Raw genomic sequence first — 25,219 nt, forward strand, 5'->3', positions numbered from 1 at the left:
CTTTGTATGATACTGAAATATAAATCTGGTACAAACACTGTAAGCAGCAATGCTCTTTTATTTCAATTAAGTCCTTATATCTAAAAACAAGGAAGAACATTCAAACAACACAATGCGATACTAATCTATTTAATACTAATACAATCTTGTGCAGTTTTAGTTACCACAAGTCCAGTGTTACAAATTTTTTCAAGGTCCAATCCTATGGTGATGAAACCTATATACAAAAAACATGGTGTTATTATAATTACATTTAAATAAATATAACTATATATCTTGTCTGTCATGCAAAATGCCCTCCACCTTTTATGTACTTTATAAATTCTCTTCTAAGGCAAAAATATACAACTTAAAAATAAATACACATTATCACTCAGCTACAGTGACACCCATGAAGACATTGTAGTGTTCCTGAAAAGAATGAAAATAATAATAATAATAATAATGGTGCAATTTTCCAACCAGGAAGGACAACCAGGATATATGTACAGCTTTATCTACTGATTTACTGTTATCTGCACTGGACCATATGCTTTCAGCATCCAAGCAGCGAAACTGCGAAATTGCACTGGCCCACAGAATGAATGATCACACATATACACACACAGGAAACACACATTGTGTTGTCTAGTCATGATCTGCAGTTAAATCATACTCTAAGGTGCTTAAAATGTAAGTTACACTCGTAAGCTTATAGCAATTGTTGAAATGTCAAATATATTATGCAGCAAAACTGGAGATTGAGAGGATCAGCTGGGTCATAAAATGTACAAATATCACAATGATGGTCAGAACATTTGTAATGGTCAACATATGGTCCAAAATCAATGTAACAACAAAAGACTTAAGGACAGCTGAGGACATATCAAGGAACATAACGCAAGGAATGCAACAAAAATGAGAATGGAAGTTGAGTAGATGAGTCTCTTATGAAATACGGTTGTTTACACCTGTGTCTCTTCACCTCACTCTCAATGAAGTACATAAACATAAAGACAGAATGGACCAGCTGGTGAACGGAGGGAAGGCCAGTCTCAGCCTCCACTGGGCTCGTGGCCCTCTGTGTGTCTGCGGTTTGGACGTTTGCTTTGCTGCTGCCCTCGATCAGTGAGCTGTTCCCAGTAGGACTGGCAATACTGGTGGATCACGCGCATCTCAGGCTCTAAGGGTTGCACATTGCCACCTGGGGAACGGGCTTCAGGGTTGTGACTCCTCGTCACCAACTCCTCCTCTTTATTCTCGTCGTCGGGTACAGTGAGGGCCACTGCGATGTCACGGTCCAGAATGCGCAAGGAGACACGTGCTAGAGTGTGCTTGAAGTTATTCTCAGTGGCCAGGCAGTGGTATAACCCAGCATCTGAGTGGGTGAGTGATTTCAGCAGGACACCCTGGGGTGTACTCAGTACTTCCCCATCTCTATTCAGCTGCATAAAGATTACACAGTAGACTATCACTATGAGAGGAAACTGCAACCCATGGCCACTACACGCTACTCTAAAATCAGCTATAAATCACTATGCTAAAGGATTGTATATAATGCTAACATTACTAATCAAAACCGCAGTTATCATTCAAACATCATACCACGCTAGCTTATACACAAACATATGCATGAACAAGCCTGTAATTTCTCTTTTAAGTGATTTTGATGTTTATGGGATCTTACCACTTTTCTTCTTCCGTCTTTTTGGTAAAGCCATTTGACAGTAGCCTGAGGAGATCGTGGTACACACTCCAAAAATGTGCTGCTTCCCTCCACGCCAAACTGCACCGTCTCCTTCAGTCTCTTCTCCACTGTGGAGGCAGAAACCCGAGTCATTTTAGAATGACAGCTATGATTTATTATAAAGCTTAATGATGTTCAAATATGTAACGTACAGTATAAAACACAACCGGGTGTACTCTTATAGGAAAATAATCTAGGATGGGGTAGTGCAATGCCATTACCACCCCAAAGCTAACCATTTTTCCTTTATTAAGAATGACACATTGTACTTATTATCCATTTATAGTTACTTTTAATGCTATGAAATATCCAAGTTAGTTCCTTTTAGCACTTACATTATAACATCTATAAACCACCTGCCACTCTGTTTTCTCTCTCTTGAAGTTGATAAGACAAACAAATACAGCTTGACACATTATTGAGAAACCACAACCCCCTCTGTGTTGGAAAACATAAAGTTTCAGTTTTACCACTGACTGTTACAAAGCACTGATGCTGAATTCCAAAAAATGCTAAATAAACACCTGCACATCAACAGTTATCCACGTATAATATGTTTATATGGAGCCACACAAGTTCCTGTGCAATTTGTTACTATAGACATGAAAATATATTACAGTGATCAAATTAATATAAACCTGTGATTTGCCTTGCACTACTGTCAGAGCTGCTATCACAGGAAATGAATCAACACCTTAAGATTAATCAGAATAAAAAATTCTATAGCACTGTGGTCTAATGGCTTACACACTGTAATAACATATATGTACCAATAACATTACAGAACCCCAATTTTTTGCTGAGCAAAACAATCCATGTAGAGGATGTATGACTTTCCTTTAAAAAAATAGTTGAGGGAGAATTCAACACTGCTTGCTGTACCTTTAGCATTAAATCCTCTACACTGACGTAGAGGGTCACCATGTTTTACATCCTGCCTTCTGCTCCTCCTAAAAACATAAAAAATCCAAATCAAGATTCAAACCAGGGTTACAAATGTAACAAATTTCCCTGATTCATTAAACACCTTAAGTGGAGAGTTTCTATTGACCTTTACTAACCTTTTAGTGGCCTGTGTGAAGGGGGTGCAGTTCTCTCCATCCCATGCACAGTAAGGGTCACGGGCCAGGCAGCAGTCTGAACAAGCCTTACCATACACGCCACAGCGATGCAATGACACCTGGGTAAGACCTGCATCTGATGATACGTACAGCTGTTGCTGTAGAGATGAGAAAAGAAATACTGCACATTTAATTCAACATAAATTTTTATTCTATGTTATAAAACATTATACTACAGCGCTATTGAATTCCTGACTCGGATTGGTCAGTTTTGATGAAGTAACGAATAAAACACTTTACATGTCCTGTTATAGGAAAATCATCCATGATGGGGTGGTTTGACGTCGACTGAAGCAAAGTGGATTAGTTTCCTGTAATAGCATGTCCCAACATGCTTTATTACTCTAATACCACAGTGATTTGCTATTTTTAATTTCTTAATGAATGACATGTCATGCTTTTTAACCATTTACCAGACATGGTAGTTCCTGTTATTATTGATATATAGAATTATATAAAACTTCATTAATAATTAAGAAAGTTAATATTAAGAAAGTCTTCAGGACAGAGGAGTTTGCACTTTCTGTTTTCTCTGTAATTTACGTTGCATTTTTATGTCTTATTAATTTCAAGAGATAGAATGAAAGACAGGATGGTTAAAGAACGACTGTTTATGCTGCTATAATATAAGTGATAACAGGAACTAACTTGTTTTGTGGATGCTGGATGACATTAAACATAACTATACATGGATAAAAAGAATGATGTCATTCTTTTATTAATAAAAAAATGATTAGTATTGGAAAATTACTGTGGTCTAAGAGGAATAACACACTTTGGGATGTAATATTATAGGAAAATAATCAATAATCACACCACCCTGTCGTTGATTATTTCACTATAACATGTCCTGTCATGTTCCTTACTTACTCCACATTAAAATGTTTAAAATGTTAATACAAGGCTACTTTAAAATGTTTTACCCTTTTAGCAGATATCCTCATTGTTTTAACAGGAACTGGTGTCTGTAGAAAAAGGAGAAGGTATTGCAAATTATACAGTCCGACTGTTATTCTGTTATTTGTTAGCATCAGCAAGTTAGCAGTTGACTTGTTACCCTGAAAGTTTCCACTTCCTCTAATGTCAGCTCTTCCATGGTGGTTGGATCTTTGGGAAGAACTATAACCTTTTGTACTGTTCCACGATCTGTAAAGGCAGGAAAAATATACTGATTCGTTTCACCTTGTTAGGTGTGTGGTTACAATAAACACCTGCTAACAGGTTAGTATGTGAAAAGGAAGAATTATGAATGAATGAATGAACTGTAGCCAGATTACTCACCTGTGCCTAGAAAAAACACCTCATATCTCCCATCCACAGCATCCACCTGGTCCACAGCGATGGTGGTAAACCTGTAGTCCACGCCTGAGCGCACCACTAGGGGGTGCTTGTGTATAGGATACACAGGGTGATACATGAGTGGGTGCACACGGATGAAGTTCACAGCCTCGTCTGAGAATGCCTTAGTAGAGTGCAAACTCGGTGTAAACGTACCTCCAGGACACTAGAGGGTAACACAGAGCTATGTTACTAGATGAATCCTCCTCAGAAATTGCAGTAGATGCAAACAGAATAAACATTATAAACATTTGTTTTACATATGCATAAATGTATGCAACTCACAGTTCCAGGTCGAGGGTAGGGGATCTTTCCTGTGTACATTGTCCATTGGTAGTTGTGCCCATGTTTGTGGGCAAAAGGCCCATTGAATACATTACGTATGTCAGCCATAGAGTACACACAAACAGCTGATCCCTTAAAAACAGACCTGAGACAGATATATGAAACTAAGCTGAGCACATGTGACAATTTTATCTGTTCATGCAGAGTAAAAATTTAAGTTGTCCTTACCCTGCAGTGGAGAAAACGGCATACACCATTGGGTTACGTTCATCCTGTGTGGGCTGAATAAACACGTCTCCTGAAAGGGAGAAGTATTATATGAATTAGCAGGTCAACGTCAAAAACGAGACCACTGTTTAAAAATCCAGCTTAGATCAGTATAAGATTAGGTGGTCATCCAGCCTGTTCTGGCTAGTGTTAGGCTGGTCTAGCTGTTTGGCTGGTTTGCCTTCTGATCTGCTAGAATCCACCTGTCCAGCAAGAAATACTCTGACCCTTTAGAATTAAACCGAACGACTAAACGTAGCCTAACCTGATGAAACCAGCCAGTAAGTGTCCAAAACCCCTCTAAAACCATCTAATCTTACCAGGTAGAACCAGCCTGATCAGTTAGAATCAGCTTGCAAGAGTCCTTAAACTCTCTAAAACCATCATACCTTACCACCTAGAACCAGTCTGACCAGTTTGTGCCAAGCGGACCAGCAAGTATCAGTCTGCAAGTGTCCAAAACCCCTATAAACCCATCAAACCTAAGCTGCTAGGACCAGCCTGACCAGCAAGAAATAACCTGGCCAAATAACCAGCCTGTAAGGGTCCAAACCCCAACTAAAAACCATCAGAGATCATCATCTGGAACCATTCTGCTCATCTAGAACCAGTCTCACCAAATTAGAACCAGCTTCACAAGCTAGAACAAACCAGGTCAGTTGAAATCAGGCTGAGTGTTCATTAAAACCATCAAACCTGAGGAGCAAGAAGGAGTCTGGCCAGAGAAGTGTTCTAACACTTCTCTGGCCCTTCTAACTTTCAAACCTTACCAGTTAGGACCAGTCTGACCAGCTTGAACCAAGCGTCCAAAACCATCTAAAGCCATAAAGTCAGACCAGTTTGCATCATCCTGACCAGTATGAACAAGCCTTCAAATGTCCAGAGCTCCACTAAACCAACATTCCTGACCAGCTAAAACCATCTTACTGGCCCAGGTGGGTTTTTCCAGCAGGGACAGTACCATAGGAATATCATACTCGTTAAATTCTAAATTAATTTACTCACTCAGCTCATCGAAGAAGGTCTCCACACCATCCTCACCCATCACGGAGCACACCAGCCTGGCTTTTAGAAATGTTGTCCACTTGTTAACTAGAGACTTCTGGCCCCCTTCATCATTCTGGTAACACAAACACATTCATGCTCACTTTATTCTTCTGTAATAAAACGCTGATGTTTGAGAAGAATTAACTCCATTCTATCTAATGATCTTTCAATTCCAGGCAGCTTTGTAAATTTCACATTATGGATGAGATTCTATTGTTCATAAGCTAAATGCTGTGAATGATGCTTCATGAAGCCAGGCATTATTTCTTCTTGCAATTAAAAGGTTGTTCATAAAATTTCAGGTGGGCAATATATCTACAACCTTTATCTTTATAACAATTCAGGTGTCGGATTCATTCATTTTCTGTGCTCTATGATTAAATACTCCATGATTAAGATCATGGAGTATATCCTTAACCACTGGTGTTTGGTTTGTTGAAGGACCGCACCAGACACACTCGCCCCACTCTGGCCAACACGCTGGGGCTTGCCGTCCCTCCAGAGTCCAGACTCTTCTCCCGGAAGAAAAAGTAGAGCTTGTCATCATTTTTCTCCGAGCTGTCAGGAATCTGCTTTATTTGAATGAAAACTGGTTCTAAAATAGAGACAGAGAGAACATGAGAAAGAAAGAAGGAAAGAAAGACAAAGTATTTCATTGTTTAATTTATAATAATAATAATAATAATAATAATAATAATAATAATATGATGTTCCATTTATAACAATGCAACAAATGTCTGATTCACATTTCACTTTTTTTTTTTCCATTTTCAAATTTTAAATTTGATCCATTCATTCATGGAAAAATAATTCAGTCAGTTCTAGGCACGTAACCATATATGAATACGTTATTCGGATTAAACAGATAACATGTTCTACACTTTTAGAACATGTTAACAATATACAAATACTGATATTGTTATACTGCGATACAGAATCCTTAGTAACTGCCCGGTCAGGTTCGCTGTGGTTTAAATTAGACTACTAGTTTGTTAATATTGTGTTAAACAGAAACAACTAATTTTGTTAGAATAATATCACAGGTAGGTAAAAACAAACCTAATAAGTGCACAAAAATGATTAATTGAGACCAATTATGGACACATGTGATGTAGCTGAGGTTGAGGAACTGTCAGAGTCATAATTCACAGACTATGCTGACAGTGCTGGCATTTCTACAATGAGGTTTTCTTCCCCCAGTGTTTCTGTTGGTTAGTGGTACGGTTTGTTCTACTGCCACTTCCGGTTTAACTCCAAATATAGATATGGATATTTGGAGCACTAAACAGATATAGATACAGACCGTGTCATTGCGTTACACACCTAGTCAGTTGTATTTAGTTAGCAGTCACCAAATACTTACCATTGAGCCACCTGGAGTCATACTGCTCTGTTCTAATAGCTGGCCTGCTCCCCATCGTCATAAAGATAGCTGGGTCATTGGCCATGAAGTCCACATGCACACCAGCATACAGGTTGCCATCTGAAATGAGCAGGATAATAAGGAACAAAAAAGAGGAAATTGGACATTAGTATGTGCTTTATGTATCATAAAACAAACTGTAGTTGTACTTTGTTGGAATAGACTCACTGATAAGAGCAGCCACATCTTCATGATTTGGGTCATAGGAGCATTTACCCTTTCCTGAATCCACATATCCAGAGACCAGCCTAAAGAGGTAGTCCTACACAGATAAAGGGAGGGAAGCATTGGAGGGGTTTTTTAATAATTCAGCTATAGGCTGTGCTTGTCTGTGTATATGTACATAAATGTGTGTATAGGTGGGTACCTCAGCTTTCCAGCCTCTATTGATGAAGGTACAGATGGGTCTGTAAGCTCCAGTGCCACACGTGTACAGATGAGTCCTGTTCCATGGCTCGATCATACGCACAAAGTTGGCACACTCCCCCTGGGAAACAAATACATACAATTACAGTGCTGTGAAAAAGGACTTATTTTGATTTCTTCTGTTTTTCTGTATATATCATACTAAATTGTTTCAGAAATTAATACAAAATCTAAGACAAACCAAATGCAACCCGAGTAAACACAAAATACAGTTTTTAAATGATAGTTATTTTTTTAAACAAAAAAGTTATACCAACTGGGCCTGTGTGAAAATATATTTGCCCCATAGTTACTAATTCCCCAAAAGCCTAGTAATGATATTTACTAATTAGTTCTTAATAAATAAAGGCTTTTGTGTCAGGACAAGTAAATGGCATGGAGGCTGTTAATACAGCTAATATGCCATTTAATTACCAATTGTTTTTAATGAAAAGACAGCTGTGTACAGAATAAGCTAGTTTGTATAAGTGTGCAATCAAACTGCGCTTCATTTTTGTGATTGACTTAACATTAGTAAAAGTCATAAAAGTCATGTTTACTGTGTTGAATTTCTTTGTGAGATGTGAGGGAAAAGTGATGCGTTCACGATGTATGTGCTATGAGCAGGGTTGTTTAGATATGCGTGACAAAGCAGCTCAACTGAAAAGCAGTATTAAAAGACGTTTCACCAAGACATATAGTACGTTTCACTAAGGTCCTAAAATAGGCTCACGTTGTTACAGATTTAGTCATAAATTAAATCTGTCTATGCTACCAATTCAAAAGTAGCCTGATTATGCAGGAAAACCACACACCTGGCAACATAAAGCTCATAGCAACACACATGGGCCCTTATTTATTTACAGAGACAGACAAAACCAAACGCGAAAGGAGCCGGCACAAATTTTCCAAAGTTGAGTACACTGAACAGAATATGTAGTCCATTTCCTCACACTGTGTTTTTGTGCCAACTTCCTGCGTTTTGCCTGATCCTCCCTCAAATGCATATGTATGAGGAGGAGAAGAACACTTTATTGCGTGTTACCACATGCATGTTGCTTAGTTTGGCTTGTAGGTCAGTCTCCAACATAACACACAAGGTTTTTCCTCGCACAGTGCAACCTAATTATGCATAAAAACAGGCACAAACAGGTTAGTAAATCTGGCCTGTTGCATTCAGAGACGTGTTCAGATATAATTGTAAAAAAAAAATGTAAAAACCTATTCAGAAGTTAGCATCAAGAATTTTGTACATTGTATGATTTTATCGTATGTTTTGTTTTGTTGTAGTATTTTCCAAAATGTCATTTTTATCGTTTTGGAATTGTTTTTTTTGTACATACTACCTTTTAGTGGTGAGAAACCATGGTGAATGCAAATCTTTGCACTTTGCACTGTCTAATCAAAACTCAAATAAAATGTATTTTTGCGATATAAATAAATAAATAAATAAATAAGAAACATAGTGTTCTAGGTGTAGACATTAAAAGAGGCAGACTCACATGCTTTCCTTTTCCTGTCATCTGACACTCTCCCTTTCTCTGTGTCGGAGCAGGCCAGTGGATCTGTAAGAGAAGAATAGGGAAACCTTTATCCTTGAATACACAGTTCTGACATAAGGTTTTTTTTTTCCCTCCCTATTCATTAAAATAATTATAGATCAGCAAGTTTGGAACTCTTGACAACCATGTAGCATGAATGAGATGAATATAACAGCTAAGTCATCTCTCTAATGTTATCACAGATGACATGTACCAGCACTTCTTACAATGAGAGGCTCCTTGTTAACGTTTTGCATGTCCAGGGAGACGAGGTACTCGCGGCTGCCCAGGTAAAGACGGCCCTGATCCTGGTCCATGTGGAGGATCCTGTAATCGCTGGTGTTGAAGGATAAGCTGAATGGTCTAGCTGTCCGGGTGTCCATTAGCTCTGGTGAGGAATAGAGAGACAGACACAAGAAATTTCATTAATGATAACTGCATTATGAGTTAATGTGGCTTTCTGAATAAATCATAAATAAAATAGTGATTACAGTTTGTTGGTTCAAGTAATTTGTCAACTAAAAACTGAGAATACAGGCAAGTTCCATTCATCCATCCATTTTCTTTACTGTTTATACTACACAGGGTCACAGGGGACCTATGCCAGGGGACTTGGGGCACAAGGCAGGGGACACCCCGGACAGGGTGCCAACTCATCGCAGGACACAATCACACTCACACCCATTCAAACACTATGGACAATTTGGAAATGCCAACCAGCCTACAGCGGAGGTCTTTGGACTGGAGGAGGAAGCCAGAGTACCTGAAGGAAACCCTCAAAGCATGGGGAGAACATACAAACTCAGCGCACCGAGGGTGGAGGCAGGAATTGAACCCTCCACCCCGGAGGTGTGAGGCAAACGTGCTAAACACTCAGCCAGCATGCCCCCCCCAATACAGGCAAGTTAACAAATTTCATCTAATAAATAATAATACATTTCTAAATAAAATGATTGAAATAGATTATCGTTTTATATTTCAACCTCCAGCAAGAGATCATGTCTCAGTCTGTGCTTCATTTTCTCCTGGCAGTTTTTATATCCACTGTGCATTAGAGTACTGCATAGTAAATACAGGCTTGTGAACTTCATGTCCTTGGGAATCTCAAAGCATAAGCAAGAAATTGTTATTCCCAAGCCGCTACCTCTGGGAACTCTCCTCGCAAAAATCAATTCAAATTCATTTTTGAGAGCATGAAGCAGAAATTCTAGGGAGCAAAGTTCACTTAACTCAGCAATAGATTGTCTGGCTGATATTTCATTCAGGGAAAGAAAAAAAACACTAACAATATGTTGGATGTCTGTCTCAGCGATGATCTTTCAGACATTCGTCATTATTCTTGACATTCAGACATGCGGTATAATCATTAAGGTTATCAAAAGGTCTTAACAACAAAATACCAATAGTTCAGTGCGTGTTAACAATTTCAGATAACTGTCAACACTTTGACTAACATCCACTCAACACACACAATATTAAAAATTAAATACTTCCTGTTACTTTTGTTTCTCATGCAAAAATCATCCTGAAATACTGACATGATATAAAGGAATATTTTAAAAAATGCTTATATTCCCATCACACTATTTTGAAGAGTAGCCTTTCTATGCATCAGATGACTACTGTTCTCATCTTACATGTGTTTATATGCTTAAGGGCTTCAGTTACACCCCATATACACGAAACAGAAACACTGTGCAGAACCTGACATCATTGTTCCTTGCTGTCTTTTCCTGAACACAGTGTTCTTTGTGTAACAGAAGTAAACGTAAGCAAGTGGGTTAAAGTTAATCTTTAGCTGTTTCACTGGACCTGATTAGCTGTTATGAGTTGTAAGAGTAATATTTTAAGTGCTGACTCACTGTGAAGAGTTGCTCTAAATAAAAAAGTGCATTCTGGGTGATCCCAACCTGGGTGAAACCCAAACCTGTGCTTTTGAACCAAGATAATGTAAAGCTTTCTGGCACACATGTACCATATATTTGTCTATACGTCATGTATATTCTTGTCACATGGTTTGGTTATATAAATGCCTGCTTGTGTATAAATGCTGCTGCCTAAAATAGACAAGGCCTCTCTGGATCCATGTTCTGAGAGCTTCCCCTTCCTTTGGAGGTCATCACTAACGGATCAGTAAGGATGTTTGGTTTACAGAGAAGTCAGGAAATGCGTGTATGACCTGACACCCTGAATGTCTCTAAAAAGAGATTTTTTGCAGCATGATTTGGACATGCCACCAGAATAAGAGGACCGGATCTCTGGGCAGACAGGACAGGGTGGGTAAGAGAGAGGAGGCTCCCGGAACAGTCTGCTTCTATCCTCCTTCCTTCACCATAAACACAGGACATGCAAATGCTGGCAAATCCCAAGTAGTTGAAAGTGGACACTGCTCAGAGTTCAGCACAAAATTACAACCATATATGGATATGCTAAACAAAGAGGTACAACGGTGACCTGAGTTATGGAACAGATCTTGTCAGGGTTGTTACTAGAAACTCGTTAGACAGAGGAAGGGAAAAATGTAACTGCTTTAGAACAAACTGACTCTATTTTTAGATATTTGCATGTCAGCATGTTCCACAAGAGATAGCATTAGACTTGTGCCTGTAATCTTATTCAAGTAACCATGTAGAAAATAAAATGTTAAATGGCTGACCTGGACTTCAACAGGGATTAAAGCCATTATATTATATTATATATTATATTTTTATTATATACTTTGATTTAGTGTGCACTATTCTTCAGAAAAATCCTCCAGGTCCTGCACATAATTTGCTTTTCTAGCATCTTCTGCATATTTGACCCCTTTCCAGCAGTGACCATATGATGCTGAGATCCATCTTTTCACACTAAGGACAACTGAGGGAATCGTACACAACTACTATGAAAGGTGCAAACATTCACTGATGCTCAAGAAGGAAACACGATACATTAAGAGCCGGGGGCTGTAAACTTTTGAACAGGATGACAGTGTAAATTGTTATTATTTTGTTTAAAGATAATTTTTCATTTAGTACTGGCCTTCAGAAGCTACATCAGATATTTACATGTTTCCCAGAAGACAAAACAATAACAATTTACACTGTCATCCTTATGTAATGTGTGTGAGCGTGCGCATAAGTTCAGTTATATTCACATGTTGGAACACTTATGTCTTGCTATAATTTCTACAAAATAAATCAATAAATTGAAATAAATGTTTCATTGTTGTTGTTGTTGTTGTTTTTTAAAGATCTATTATTGTTTTTTTTTTTTTAAACAAGAGTAAAAGAGTTTCTACTTGGTGTCACGTGGTGCCAATTGTTTTTTTTTTTGTTGTTGTTGATGTTTTTTGTTTTTTTTCCAGTGTGTAATTTTGGCATGCCACGTATTTATACGTATCATATAACCATGTCTTGTGAGAAGCATCCTGTATTTGGGTTTGTTTAGGTATTTGCTCTCCCCCTGTATATTATAGTCTTCCACTGAGCGCATTCAGTTGAGTTTTGCAAACAGCCTTCCTCCTCTTCAGGCGCCTTCGAGACAAAGGTCATCCCTGTGGCAAACAATGAACAATCCATCTCTGAGAACACCAAACACACAAGAGGCAAGCAGAGAATTGGTCTTTTCCGGCCCACTGTTCTTGCTCTAGGGGAGGAGAGTACACTGGGTGCAGAGGTTAGGAGGGGAGAAATGGGCAATCGATCCTAGAAAGATTGTTCTCATGGAAGAGGAATACAGCAGCCTGGGCAAGAACAGTGTGAGTGGATGAGATCAGAAAGAAGCCAAAGGCCACAGATGAGTTTCAGCTGAAATACAGGCTCAGCCAATTCCACTGAGCACGAGTAGCTCAGATTTTCATGCAAGTTTCATGAAGGTGTGGTGTATAAAATGTACAAACATGCATGTGATTTGAAGAAATGTCACGTATCTTTCTCAATAACTGCGCAAACGTTCACATCAGTTTCCTGTAAATCCCATGGTCTGCATTGTGGTTTGTCGAAAAACTCAAAACATGAGAATTGGGTCAAAGGCACTAATGCTTCCGTGCTGTGTTGCAGCTTATTTCTCACAGCTCCTGACAATTCAGTGAAATTACCAACAAGTTTTTGCTGTTGAAAGCACTTCACTACACTGCAGTGGTAGTTTAGTTTGAAGGAGGCAACTTGATTCATCCTTTACTTATCTTTCTCATATGCCTCACCAATTTATCAGTGGTGACTGACTACTGTATGCTGGACAGAACAGGGTACATGGCAAGAATGAGATCATCATTAACTTAACTCCAGATGAAGATACCTAGTATAACCCCGACATCAGCAATACAAAACATTCTAATAGCAACATATCAAATACCAACATTATACTATGACCTAAGAGGCAATTACATTGAAAATAAGTTCACTAGTGAGTGGACAGGGAATATGGTTCATGTGAGCCCCAGAGCAGTGGTTTATTGTCTAAACAGTTACTGGAAAGTACGACCGCATGAATTGCTTCAAAGATCTGGCAAAATCCAGAGGCTTAGCAAATTTCAACACTAATCTACCCGAATAATGATCAGGCCACTTAAACAAAGTGCACACTTCAATTATTACATATAAGCAAAGGAGAGTGGTTCACTGATTCAGTCATTCATTCATTCATTCATCTTCGGTAACTGCTTGATCCTGGTCAGGATTGTGGTGGATCTGGAGCCTATCCCAGGAACACTGGAAATACACCCTGGATAGGACTACAATCCATCACAGGACACCATTCACACACAATTACACCTAGGGGTAGTTAAGAGTCATCAATTCTGTACAGACTGAAACCCGAGCCCAGGATCAAACCAGGGAGCCCAGAGCTGTGAGGCAGCAATGCTACCCACAGCAAAGGACAAGCTGCTGACATTTTCACGACAGACCATACACTCAGTCACCAGTTTATATGGTAACCTCAAGCTTGGACCATATTTTTAGGTGTAGGTGCACTTTGTTGGGACACACTTACTAGCTGTAGCCTAGCCGTTTTCATACACAATTTGCCAGCCCTCCTCTACCACAATGGTCGGAAACTGACACTGATGAGGGCTAGAGGAATTAACATATTATATTCTGCGTGGCAAAAAAATGACTACACATACAAAGTGCACTATGGTGGTAGGTGTGTCTATTTAAAAAGCCCTGCAACACTGCTATGCCTGAACCTTTTGTACCAGCACAGAGTCATTTCACATGTCAGTGCTGTACTGAAAACGATTCACCAGCCAAATGTGTGATCATATAATGGTCTCTTTTCACAAATGGGGTAGAGTGGGCCTGGCACATTGTGCAGAGCAGCAGATGGATTACAGACAGCAAGTGGTCACTGAGTAGAGTATATTTGTGTGTAGGTCTGGGAAACCCCAGAGGCTAAATTCTGGCAAACATCCAAAAAAAAGAAGAAAAAAATCAGGTTTTGGCTGAAATTGGGTTTTTATGCCTATAACAGTTGTGAGCTGGGGGCTTTGTAGATGAGGACCCAGCAAAGTATTTCAGCAGACCAAACAAAGTACTTGAAAACTGTAGCAGAACTGATTAACATATGGTAAAAATACCATTGTGCAGGTTCCTTTGTTGTAGCTTATCCAATGATGTGTATTTACGTTAAGTATTTAGCTATTGGCAGTTCATTGGACCAGAGACTAGTGACAGGGCTAGATGTCTGATTAGTAAACATAAGATATTGGTTGTTTAAAAAGTTGACAACCAAAACAGAATGGACAGAGAAACGTTTTCCCCCTGCATCAAATTCAAACCAAGTCGTCTATTGTGTCTGTGGTGTTAGTCAAAAGTGTTAACATGAATTGCAACATATGAAACAAAACAAGACTGCCTTATTTATAGTATTAAAAAGGTAAATTTGATACCCTTTAGTCATATTAGTGGTTTATCCGGCCCACTGTAAGCAATTTAAGAAACCTCATGTTAAGAAATCTATGCGTATATACGGTAAATATGCACACTCAACAACCACTTTATTAGAAACACATGTACACCTGCACATTCATGCAGTTATCTAATCAGCCAATCATGTGGCAGCAGCGCAGTGCAGAATATTATGCAGATACAAGTCAAGAGCTTCAGTTAACATTTACAGCAAACATCAGAATGGGGAAAAAGTGTGATCTCTGTGACTTTAACCGTGGCGTGGTTGTTGGTACCAGATGGGCTGGTTGAGTATTTCAGAACTACTAATCTCCTGGGATTTTCACACATATGAGTGTGAAAATCTATAACTCTATAACTCCCATCCTGTGATGGGAGGGTCTGCAGACTGAAAGACCACAGGGAACCTGGGCATTTTCCTCCGAACTCTCATATCAACAAGGCGTTTCCACCCACAGAACTGTCATGTTTTGTTTTTTTTTGTTTTGTTTTTTTTTGCTGTGTAAACTGTAAACTGTGAAAATCCCAGCAGATCAGCAGGTTCATTAAAATACTCAAACCAGCCCATTTGGCACAAACAACCATACCACGGTTAAAGTCACAGAGATCACACTTTTCCCCATTCTGATATTTGCTGTGAATGTTAACTGAAGCTTTTGACCTGTATCTGTATGATTTTATGTATTGTGCTGATGCCACATGATTGGCTGATTGAGAACTGCATAAGTAAGCAGGTGTACTGGTGTTCCTATTAAAATGGATGGTGAGTGTATATTTTATAAGACAGACTGAAATGTACACTACTGTTTAAATAAGAATTATGTGAGTGATTCGTAAAAGACGAATCTCAATTACTCCTGTTCTGACATTTCAAACTGCCACACATAACTGTGGGAAGGGAAACGAATACATTGCTACTGCATCAAAGCTTCATAATTATATCAAAATAACATAGAAATGTTATTATATACTACACTTTCTGATCTCGTTCTGATCTAGTCTATCTTCATGCAAAGATCATTTTGGGTTAGGAGCCAACTCAACAAACATAATGGTAAAAACAATCAGTCTGCTTAAGTGTGATTCTTCACATAGTGAATGTCAGGCTTGATGAAGATAATCATAATCAAAATGTCCATGAATGGATGGGGCACACATTTCTCCCTTTTCACTTTTGGGGTGTAACCAGATTTTAAAATGCTACAACTTTGCGTGTGATTGAGATCTATTTAATTTGCGGAAAATCTGTATCGCTCAGAACTATATGCAGTAGAAAATGTCAAAATCTAAATTTCACCGCTGATGGGTTTTCCCAGGCCACCAGGGTTTTCCTGAAGAAGGGTTTTCCCTGGTTTTAGTGGAAAAAGTTTGTCATATAATTGATACTGGCTCTGAATTAGATGATAATCGACAGGCATGACATTGTGTTTAAAATAAGTGATCAACTGATTTTCAGAGTAAGCCTACTTTCTTATTCACACTACACTCTTTAATCATACAAAGTGTGCAGAGCTGTTTTAACATCTCTGATATAATTATGAACCATTGCTGAAGTTGCAATGTATTTGTTTCCCTTCCCATAGTTATCTTTAGCAGTCTGAAATGTCAGAACAGGAGTTAAGTGAGATTCCTCTTTTATGATTCACTCACACAAGTCTTATTTACACAAGAGTATTCATTTAAAAGCACTCATCTCTCTGTTGTTTTACAGTATACTGTGCTAATCAGAAGTCTTTGTGCATTGTGTGTGTGTGTGTGTGTGTTTGTCCATGATGACAGGTTAATCAAAGCTTCATTCACACCGAATCTGTGAGAGCCTTTTATCTGTGATAAAACTCTAAAATTCTTCAACACAAATTTAAAACTATAGCATTTCCCTCTCATGGGTTAATAATTAAACAAAAGAACAAACTCTTGGGAAAAAATTAGGATGCAGGAAATAAATAATAACAATAAAAAAAAACATGAAAGGACTTCTGTGGAGTAGTGATGCAAAGGAAAAAAAAAGTGCCACACAAATTGTAGTTAAGGAAACCCAAATAAACATTAAAGTCACTGTTTCCACATTTCATATCTCATCTCATATTGCATGTTGCTATTATTATAATTTCCTGGGATGTTTAACAATGAACATAGACGGAGTGTGTTACGCAGTGAGTATTCGTCGCAAGTCTTGGTGACAACATCCACCTTTTGTTCTCTTCTAGCAACAGTTGAGCAAATTACAGGAACTACACTATATTATGGTGTGCGTGTGTGTGTGTGTGTGTCTGAATGTGTGCGTGCATGCCTGCAGGCAGATGAATGAATGCCTCAGAATGAAAGAGGCAGAGCCAGAGAACAGTAGTTGTTTTACAATAGTACAGGTGTGTGTTTGTTTATTAAAGGTTTATATATGTGTATGCGCCTACCTTTAAAAGCTAAAGCCACTCTGGGAGCCGAACGCAGGATGCAGGATACACCGCAAACACACAGTACCAGCAGTAACAGGATGACTCTGGTTCCCATAATGCCCATGTGATTCACAAGTCCTATAGAGACCAAAACAAAAGAGACTGGCTAAATATATCATTAGGGCACAGAAAGGAACACACTGCATGACACAGAGAGGACGCAGAAAGGATACGAGGAGTCAAAAATAACTGCAAAAAAAAGAAAAAATGAAGGAAGGAGCAACACTTTGAGATGAGAGTCGTATGAGCATTATCACTATCATATCACTATTTTATCACGTAACAGTGATGCGAGCTTGTCACAGTCATCGTGCAAGCTCAAAGCATCATCTTATTCACATTTGGATTTGAGTTCTTATTAGCAGACTGACACACTAGCGATGTAGCACTGCAGTGTGAAAAAAGGATCAGAGTGTAATAGTGGCACATCAAACACAGAGCTTTTAGCAGTATGTGCCTCAGAAACTCCAGCACTGCCAATGTGTGTTAAGCTGCTGTAAAGCCCTGTCACATTGCGCCACGTTATAACCTCCAGCAGGAGATCCCTCCAGGCCCAGTTTAGATCTGTTTCCACTAGCTACTGATCCAAGCCACAGGCGTATGACATCATGGGATTTGGGCATGAGGTGATATGAATGGGGCAGCCGTGCAGGGTTCGCATTTTTGCCCCTCTTTCTCAGCTTATAAAAACAAATGACGGATTATTAAGTGGCAGCGCTGAGCAGCAGCTGATTTGGAAGCATTTTTAAACTCATGTTACATTCTCAGAACAAACACAAGTGCTCTGGACGTTGTCTTTTGCTTCCATAACAAACTCTAACCCATCCCTTCACACCATGCTGACCATACAGGTCATTTTGTAGCACTGTTGCTTTGTGCATATGCATATAGTTGTTTATAGGTATAGTCTGATCTTGGGAACGGTGCTATATAAGATAAATTGATGATAATGATAATGATGATGGCAAACATTTTAGATTAATAAATGCATGGCAGTTTCAGAAATATTGGCACCCCTTATTTAAACTGAGCTATGTACCAAAAATATGTACTCTTTTTTTGAAGAAAAACTACATACTTCTGAGCATGTATTAAAAGATTATGCTCTTAAAGAAGTTTTAAAAAGGCACTCGGACATACTAATACATCGTGTAATGGAAGAGACCGTTGTTGCCCAGATTAAAACACTGTCACTGTAAACAAACTCCTTGTTGCATTTCAGCTTTTCTTCATTTATTATTCCTCATATAATTTATACTATCTAATTTAATTTTATCATTCACTTGATTTATTTTTCCACATTTCATTTACACCTGTCTAAAATGCGTCCTTGAATTCGGCGAAGCAAACCGTCACAAAGCTCCTCCTCCTTCACCCAAGGACTTGTGGGCAATATTCGCTGAAAAAGTGTCCACGGATTGATACTTCAAAAATCTACTGGAATTAGTAGACCTTCCGGGTACCTTCGGGATACTCATTTCAACATACTACGATTTTAGACATCATTTCGGATACTATTTAGTATGGATAGTATGTCAATTGGGACGCAGTAGCTCTTCTTTTGGGGGACTTCTTACATTACATCTTATATATCTATCATGCAAACATAACACACATCACCATTTATTAAAACTATAGACTATTGACTATGGAGTAATTTAGCCATTTAACAGAAACTAAAAAAGCCCACAAAAATATTTGAAAAATGGTACACATTAAGAATTGTTTAAAGGTAATAACCACAGATGGTACAGTATACAACATGGCCTAAACTATGGTATAAATTATTATATTTCATTTGAAAGATGTCCTCTGTTTTGACCATATTCATTTCAGTTTTTGAATAAAAACCTACTATATGCTTGCATTAAAGTCAGTATAGGTTTATAGCAGATATAGTTCAGAAAAAGAGTAAAATCACCCTTATATACACACACACAATACATTTCAAGTAATAGACGTGTATCTGCATTTTGATACACTGACACAAACCCAGTTCAATTAACGAAATAGAGAGGATTTTTGAATTTTAGCAGCTGTCTACAACACTGAACCTCACACACTTATTCTAGAACGGCTACACCAGGCTAATGTATGCATGCCCTATACATACAACACCTCAGTTCTCAAAAGTGGGATACATGAGTGGCATAAAACAAGCTTTGTCACCTAAATTGCCTCTAAAGTTCCTCTGACCTTAAATAACATCTTTGAGAGGTTGGTCACTCTTATGTAACCCATGCAGAATTAATAAATCATATATAGAGTTAAATCTTTATTGTATTGTAGTGTTGAGTATTACTAGCATTAGTAGTACAGTAATGGTTTTAGGTGGCGGTTTATTTTTGAACCAATGTGCAAATTAGATATTCATCAAATACAGAAAACTCTGTCCTATGCATCATTAGATCGTTCTTTCCATTACTGTGCGCTTGCTCCTCTTTGCCACCACATACCTAAAATCCTTGTGATTCAGTTCCCATCACAAGCACTCCAAAGTAAAATCACTCCATGCATATTTTACTTTAATAAATAATGTAACATTTAACTATTTTTAAAGTCCTATTACTTGTGTCTGAAGTTTTAAAACACAAGTGCAATTCCAAATTGTTCATAGTGTGTGAATGTGTGTGTGAGTGTGTGTGCAATTGTGTTCCTTTGTGCCCTGGGCTAAGCTCCAGGCTCTCCCGTTACCTTGTGTAGGATAATTGGTACGGAAAACAGATGGATGGATGGATGTACTAACTGTTTCATAGTGCACTCCACTGACTGATAAAACTTGCGTCAGAGAAATTTGTCCGTGTTTGTCGCCCTACTTCTCCGTCGCTCCTTTCCGCTCACAGAAATTGATTCAGCACTAATCAATTTGAAATGAATAATATGCAATGTGGTATTTTATGGTAAAACATAGTGTTTAGTTGTTGTATAGTATTATTTTTTCAAATATAGAAGTTGTTTAAGTAGCATTATTTTAAGAAAATGTTCAAAATGTTTGGAGCACGATAGACAACCACTGCAAAACATTAATTTTGTATTCCAATTTCAGTGTTGATTTGGATGCATGTTTAGGGTTATTGCCATGGTAAACCATCCATTACTTCTTAACCCCCTGACAGAGACAACCAGGTTTTAGATTAGATTATTCTGGTACTTTTAGAATATCTTAGACCTCTAGATGCAAAACAGCCCAAAGTATCAATCATCTATCATCATATTTCAGTCTGTACAGGATTTTGCAGTTTTCCTTTGTGATTGCTCAGCCAAAAATGCTTTTTTGTGCTTTTTTTTGCTGAAAACTTCTTGATTTGATGAACCTGCAATTGCACTAAACAGTTTTTGCATACTCTTTCACAGTGACGTTTGTTGGTAAATGAGACCTTTTATCAGTACTCATGTTTGATGCACATGAATCGAAGAGGGATTTAACTGAATGCGTCTTGACCCAAAATCTGCAGTAATTTTGAAAAAATTGCAAGCTTCTCCGAATATTGCCGAGTTTGCTTGATTTCCCATTAATTCCTGTTATTTTGCAGTAGGTACAGTATGAGTGATTTCCCTGGTAATCAGTCCTCTCTGATTTTGCTCTTATCTGAACACAACGTGCGATTTCAACTGTAACTGATAAAGTTATGGCACTGCATTTTGAAGGTTACTCCCAGGAAGGACAGTATTGTATTAACTTTTCTATTAATTATATTTTTAACTGGTTATGTATTTTTTATATCCATTACCCAACTTATGCAGGTTAACACATCTGTCTTTCAATGGGCAATACTTTGTTTGAATTTTACTTGCTTATAATCTAGCCCAGGTGCACGGTGGCTTAGTGGTTAGCACGTTCGCCTCACACCTCCAGGGTCCGGCAGGTTCGATTCCTGCCGGGGCCATGTGTGTGCAGAGTTTGCATGTTCTCCCCGTGCTGCGGGGGTTTCCTCCGGGTACTCCGGTTTCCTCCCCCAGTCCAAAGACATGCATGGTAGGCTGATTGGTGTATCTAAAGTGTCCGTAGTGTATGAATGGGTGTGTGAGTGTATATGTGATTGTGCCCTGCGATGGACTGGCACCCTGTCCAGGGTGTACCCCGCCCTGTGCCCGATGTTCCCTGGGATAGGCTCCAGGTTCCCCCACGGCCCTGAAGAAAGAGTAAGCGGTAGAAGATGGATGGATGGATGGATAATGTAGCCCTTTTAGAAAAAATATTATTATTTAAGAAAAGTAGTTCCTGTGGAAAAGAGTAATTGACTGCAAGTGGAAAATGAAAATAATTGTGTGAAATGTTTACTCTTGCTTATTATTGTGCCCATTCTCTTGATGGGTGCCAATAATTCTAGAGTTGGCAGTATATATATATATATATATATATATATATATATATATATATATATATATATATATATATATATGATAATACATGAATTGCCAAACAATCTCCAGAGTTTGGAGTTCTCTCTAAAAAGTTAAACTGCTGCTTGCAAATCTTTCTATGCACCAGCCTCGGGTTCACATTCAGCGCATCTAGGGGCTTGTTTTGGAATGCACTACATGCCCAAACCGCAGGATAGAGGGAAGGATGGGTGAGGATAGAGGGGACATGTGAATGAGTAATGGTGTGAAAGAGCAAAGGAGTTAAGAGAGAAAGAGCACTGAAAGCATGAGGTACTGATCTGATAGTAATCTCTCTGCACCATCCATAGAGATGGATATACCTGTCCTGCAGGAGAGATTGAAATCACAGCAGGCCAGGAATTCATGGGGACGGCTCGAAACAAGCTCCAAATAAGTTCGTAAGTGCACGAAGATTGAAGTCTGGTGGGAAATTACACTGGAAAAAAAAACTAACAGTGTTTCAGGTCAGTGACTCATTCTCTGAGGGGGCTACAGGCCTTTCTCGCCGTCTATTTCTGTCTCAAGTCTTTTTATTTGTCGTTTTCATCTCCTCACCTCGCCTTTTCTCTTTTCTTGAGTGCTCCACTGGCTGAAGATCAGACTCGGTCTGCTTGATCAGATCTGGCTTCTTCTCACTCGATGTTTGTCAGCACAGGTCTTGCGCTCAGGTGTTTTCACATGATGATTCTGGCACTGCTTCTGTGGAAAGGTGTGGCAGACACACATATACAGGTTCAAAACGCACATACATCTTAGCTCAGCTATTCAACCGCAAGAGCATATAAACACACACATACACAGACACACACACACACACACATTTGTCTAACTATCCTTGTGAGAACTTTCCAAAAAAAACCAACCAGCCCCCATACAGTCAAAACTGTCAGATGTTCCTATGCTTTTAGTGACCTTTGGTCTCCACCAAGATCATGCTCACACACACATCATGCTCTCTCTCACACACACACACACACACACGTGTGCACGCAAGTGTACTATAAACTCACTGACATATGCCTATAGAAACAAAAGCCTGAGGTTGGGAAAATAAGGTCAGTGTGGGTCATGTTTCCACCTGCTGAGGAGCTGTGGTGAAAATCTCAATCCCCATGTAATTAGCCAAGATTTCTTTCTCTCTCTCTCTCTCTCTCTCTCCTGATCTGAGAAAGTTTAGAGCAAACTGTCACTTGATCAATTGAGTACTGTGTACAGGTTTTCTATAAAAAAAAATTCACACCCTGCGGGAATTCAAAAGCAATTTTTTTAGGACACAACAAGAACGTCTTTTAATCATGTGTGTGCTAGACACCACATGTAGCGAAGCTGTGCTGCTCGTTTAGAGCTCACTATTAAACAGATCTATCTGGATATTATGTACTATATGCATGTTGGCCTGTTTATGAAAAATAGAATGTTTACTATGTGAAAGACTAGCAGTAATACCACAGCATTAATGCACATTTTTTGATTACAAAGTAAAATTGTTCTCATTGTTCAATAAAAACTAATTCTTTACCAAACTTTACATCTTTACATCACATAGTCACATCAGTGCACACAGGGAAAAATTTACTCAAACTTTGTATCAACACAAATTTTACTGGATTCATTTCTTCACTTCACATTGCCTGTCGCAGATGTCTAAGATGCACCCCCTGGAACACGTCGACATGTTTGCATGTACAAAACACCTACACACACATCCACACACATTAGAGCACAAATATTGATTGGTTTGATGGTAACAAACCCCACTGTGTGCACTAACTCCATGTAAAATGCAACCAGACCAGTCTGAAGTAAAAATCTTGTTAAGCGGCCCATTTGCTGCTTCAACAGTTAAGTGGGAATTGGCAGCTACGGACTGCTATATTTTCATGTACGCATACATTATAGATGATAGCACTCTACTGGAATGGACAGCGTATGAATTATGAATACTAAAAGCTGAAATCCATGACGTCCGTTACATCTCGCTCCACATTTATACATTTATTCCAAAAACCTTTTCCAAACTAAACCTGGGACTGAATCATTAAAAAGGGTGGTAGCATGCAGCCTTAATGTGAACTGAGTTTTATAGAAAGACAAAAGAAAAAAGTACTGAAACTTATCATTTATAAGATTATTTAACGTTAGACAACTTTATGTTCCTTAGAGGTCTAATAACTGATCAGGTTCATTTGTGCCCTAAATTGTGGCACTGAATGAGGGTTATTTTTGTTGTCTTTATATATATATATATATATATATATATATATATATATATATATATATATATATATATATATATATATATTCCATCACATTATATTGACCCCTGCAAAGTTTTACCTGGCAAGAACAACAACAACAACACAACAAGAAGTCCTTCCTCAGAAAAGAAACACAAAAAGGGTTATATTTAGAACTACAGCACTTTTTACTTTATTTACCACACCTAATTTTAACTTTGCAGCAAATTCCCACTGCCCTTCATGAGTGTAATGTTGTGCTAGAAGAGTGGAAACATTTCTGTGGTGCTGTGACTCTCCAGGTCCTGAGTCTGACACTCCTGCTGCTATAACCTACTGTACACTAATGACGAAACTGAAGTGAGAACCTTTTTTTTTTTTTTTTTTTTTTCCAACAAACCACCGAAGTGACAAGAAAGACAGACTGAAAATTCTTCCAACCCCAAAGTAAAGAAAGGAAACGAATCTTACCCACTTTGTGTATACTTTTGCCTCCAAGCTTTCTGTCAGACCCGGGGGTGAAAAGAAAGAGAGGCGACGCTGACTTTTCTGGTGCAGGTGAGATTTTATCACCGCATTCCTCTTAGTCTCGATGTGATATTCCTCAATCTTGTGGGGGGGAAAAACACACTATAATCCGTCCGACAGTAGTTCGCCTAAAAAAATAAAAATAAAAAAAAAGAGAAAGCGCTTGAGTGTTTTGGACTTCTTTTCATGTGCTCGATGCGTTGCGTCTCTAGTGAGGAGATAAAGCGTTAGTGCTCCCTTCTCTTATCTCCCAAAAACCGTGAAGGCAGACTGCAACAAATGCCCCAAACTCAGGTGTTTCGCTGCATTCGTGAGAGTCTGACGAAAGATAACTGTTCCGAGTCAAGAAAGAAAGAAAACAATGTCCTGTTGTCACGTAAGCGTGTACTCTGCACTCTAACCTCCCGTGTTTTTTAAGCCATGGCAGGTGTTCACTGCTGGATCCCTCTAACGTCTCCCTGCCTGTCACACTCCCACTCCCAACAATACACACTTAACTCATTACACACCGAGGACTGACAGAGAACTGACACACTTCCTAAACTGATAAAGAATAACAGGAATAGTACAC

The 25,219-nt window shown here is 38.7% G+C and overlaps 1 protein-coding gene across 1 annotated transcript; it reads right to left on the reverse strand.

The window, feature by feature from the left end:
- Positions 1 to 40: 40 nt before the first annotated feature.
- Positions 41 to 25,219, reverse strand: sema3ga (sema domain, immunoglobulin domain (Ig), short basic domain, secreted, (semaphorin) 3Ga). Its single transcript, XM_053625216.1, has 19 exons — positions 24,592 to 25,219; positions 22,439 to 22,582; positions 17,456 to 17,575; positions 9,381 to 9,541; positions 9,115 to 9,177; positions 7,575 to 7,694; positions 7,376 to 7,469; positions 7,148 to 7,267; positions 6,234 to 6,379; positions 5,743 to 5,857; positions 4,699 to 4,768; positions 4,471 to 4,615; positions 4,129 to 4,351; positions 3,905 to 3,993; positions 3,771 to 3,812; positions 2,788 to 2,945; positions 2,609 to 2,676; positions 1,667 to 1,794; positions 41 to 1,424 (listed from the first exon to the last, which is right to left on the reverse strand). Exons 3-19 carry the CDS (start codon positions 17,559 to 17,561, stop codon positions 1,035 to 1,037), a joined length of 2,238 nt encoding a protein of 745 aa, XP_053481191.1. The 5' UTR covers positions 17,562 to 17,575; positions 22,439 to 22,582; positions 24,592 to 25,219; the 3' UTR covers positions 41 to 1,034.

The sequence above is a fragment of the Ictalurus furcatus genome, chromosome 5 (assembly GCF_023375685.1).
Source record: "Ictalurus furcatus strain D&B chromosome 5, Billie_1.0, whole genome shotgun sequence".
In the NCBI taxonomy this organism is placed as follows: domain Eukaryota; kingdom Metazoa; phylum Chordata; class Actinopteri; order Siluriformes; family Ictaluridae; genus Ictalurus; species Ictalurus furcatus.

Bases quoted from the DNA above. Each gene is read 5' to 3' on its own strand.
- sema3ga (XM_053625216.1), bottom strand. From the start codon at position 17,561: ATGGGCATTATGGGAACCAGAGTCATCCTGTTACTGCTGGTACTGTGT. The intron at 9,542-17,455 runs GTAGGCGCATAC...ATTCCTCACCAG, and splicing joins AGTGGCTTTAGCTTTTAAAG to AGCTAATGGACACCCGGACA. The intron at 9,178-9,380 runs GTAAGAAGTGCT...CTTCTCTTACAG, and splicing joins TTAACAAGGAGCCTCTCATT to ATCCACTGGCCTGCTCCGAC.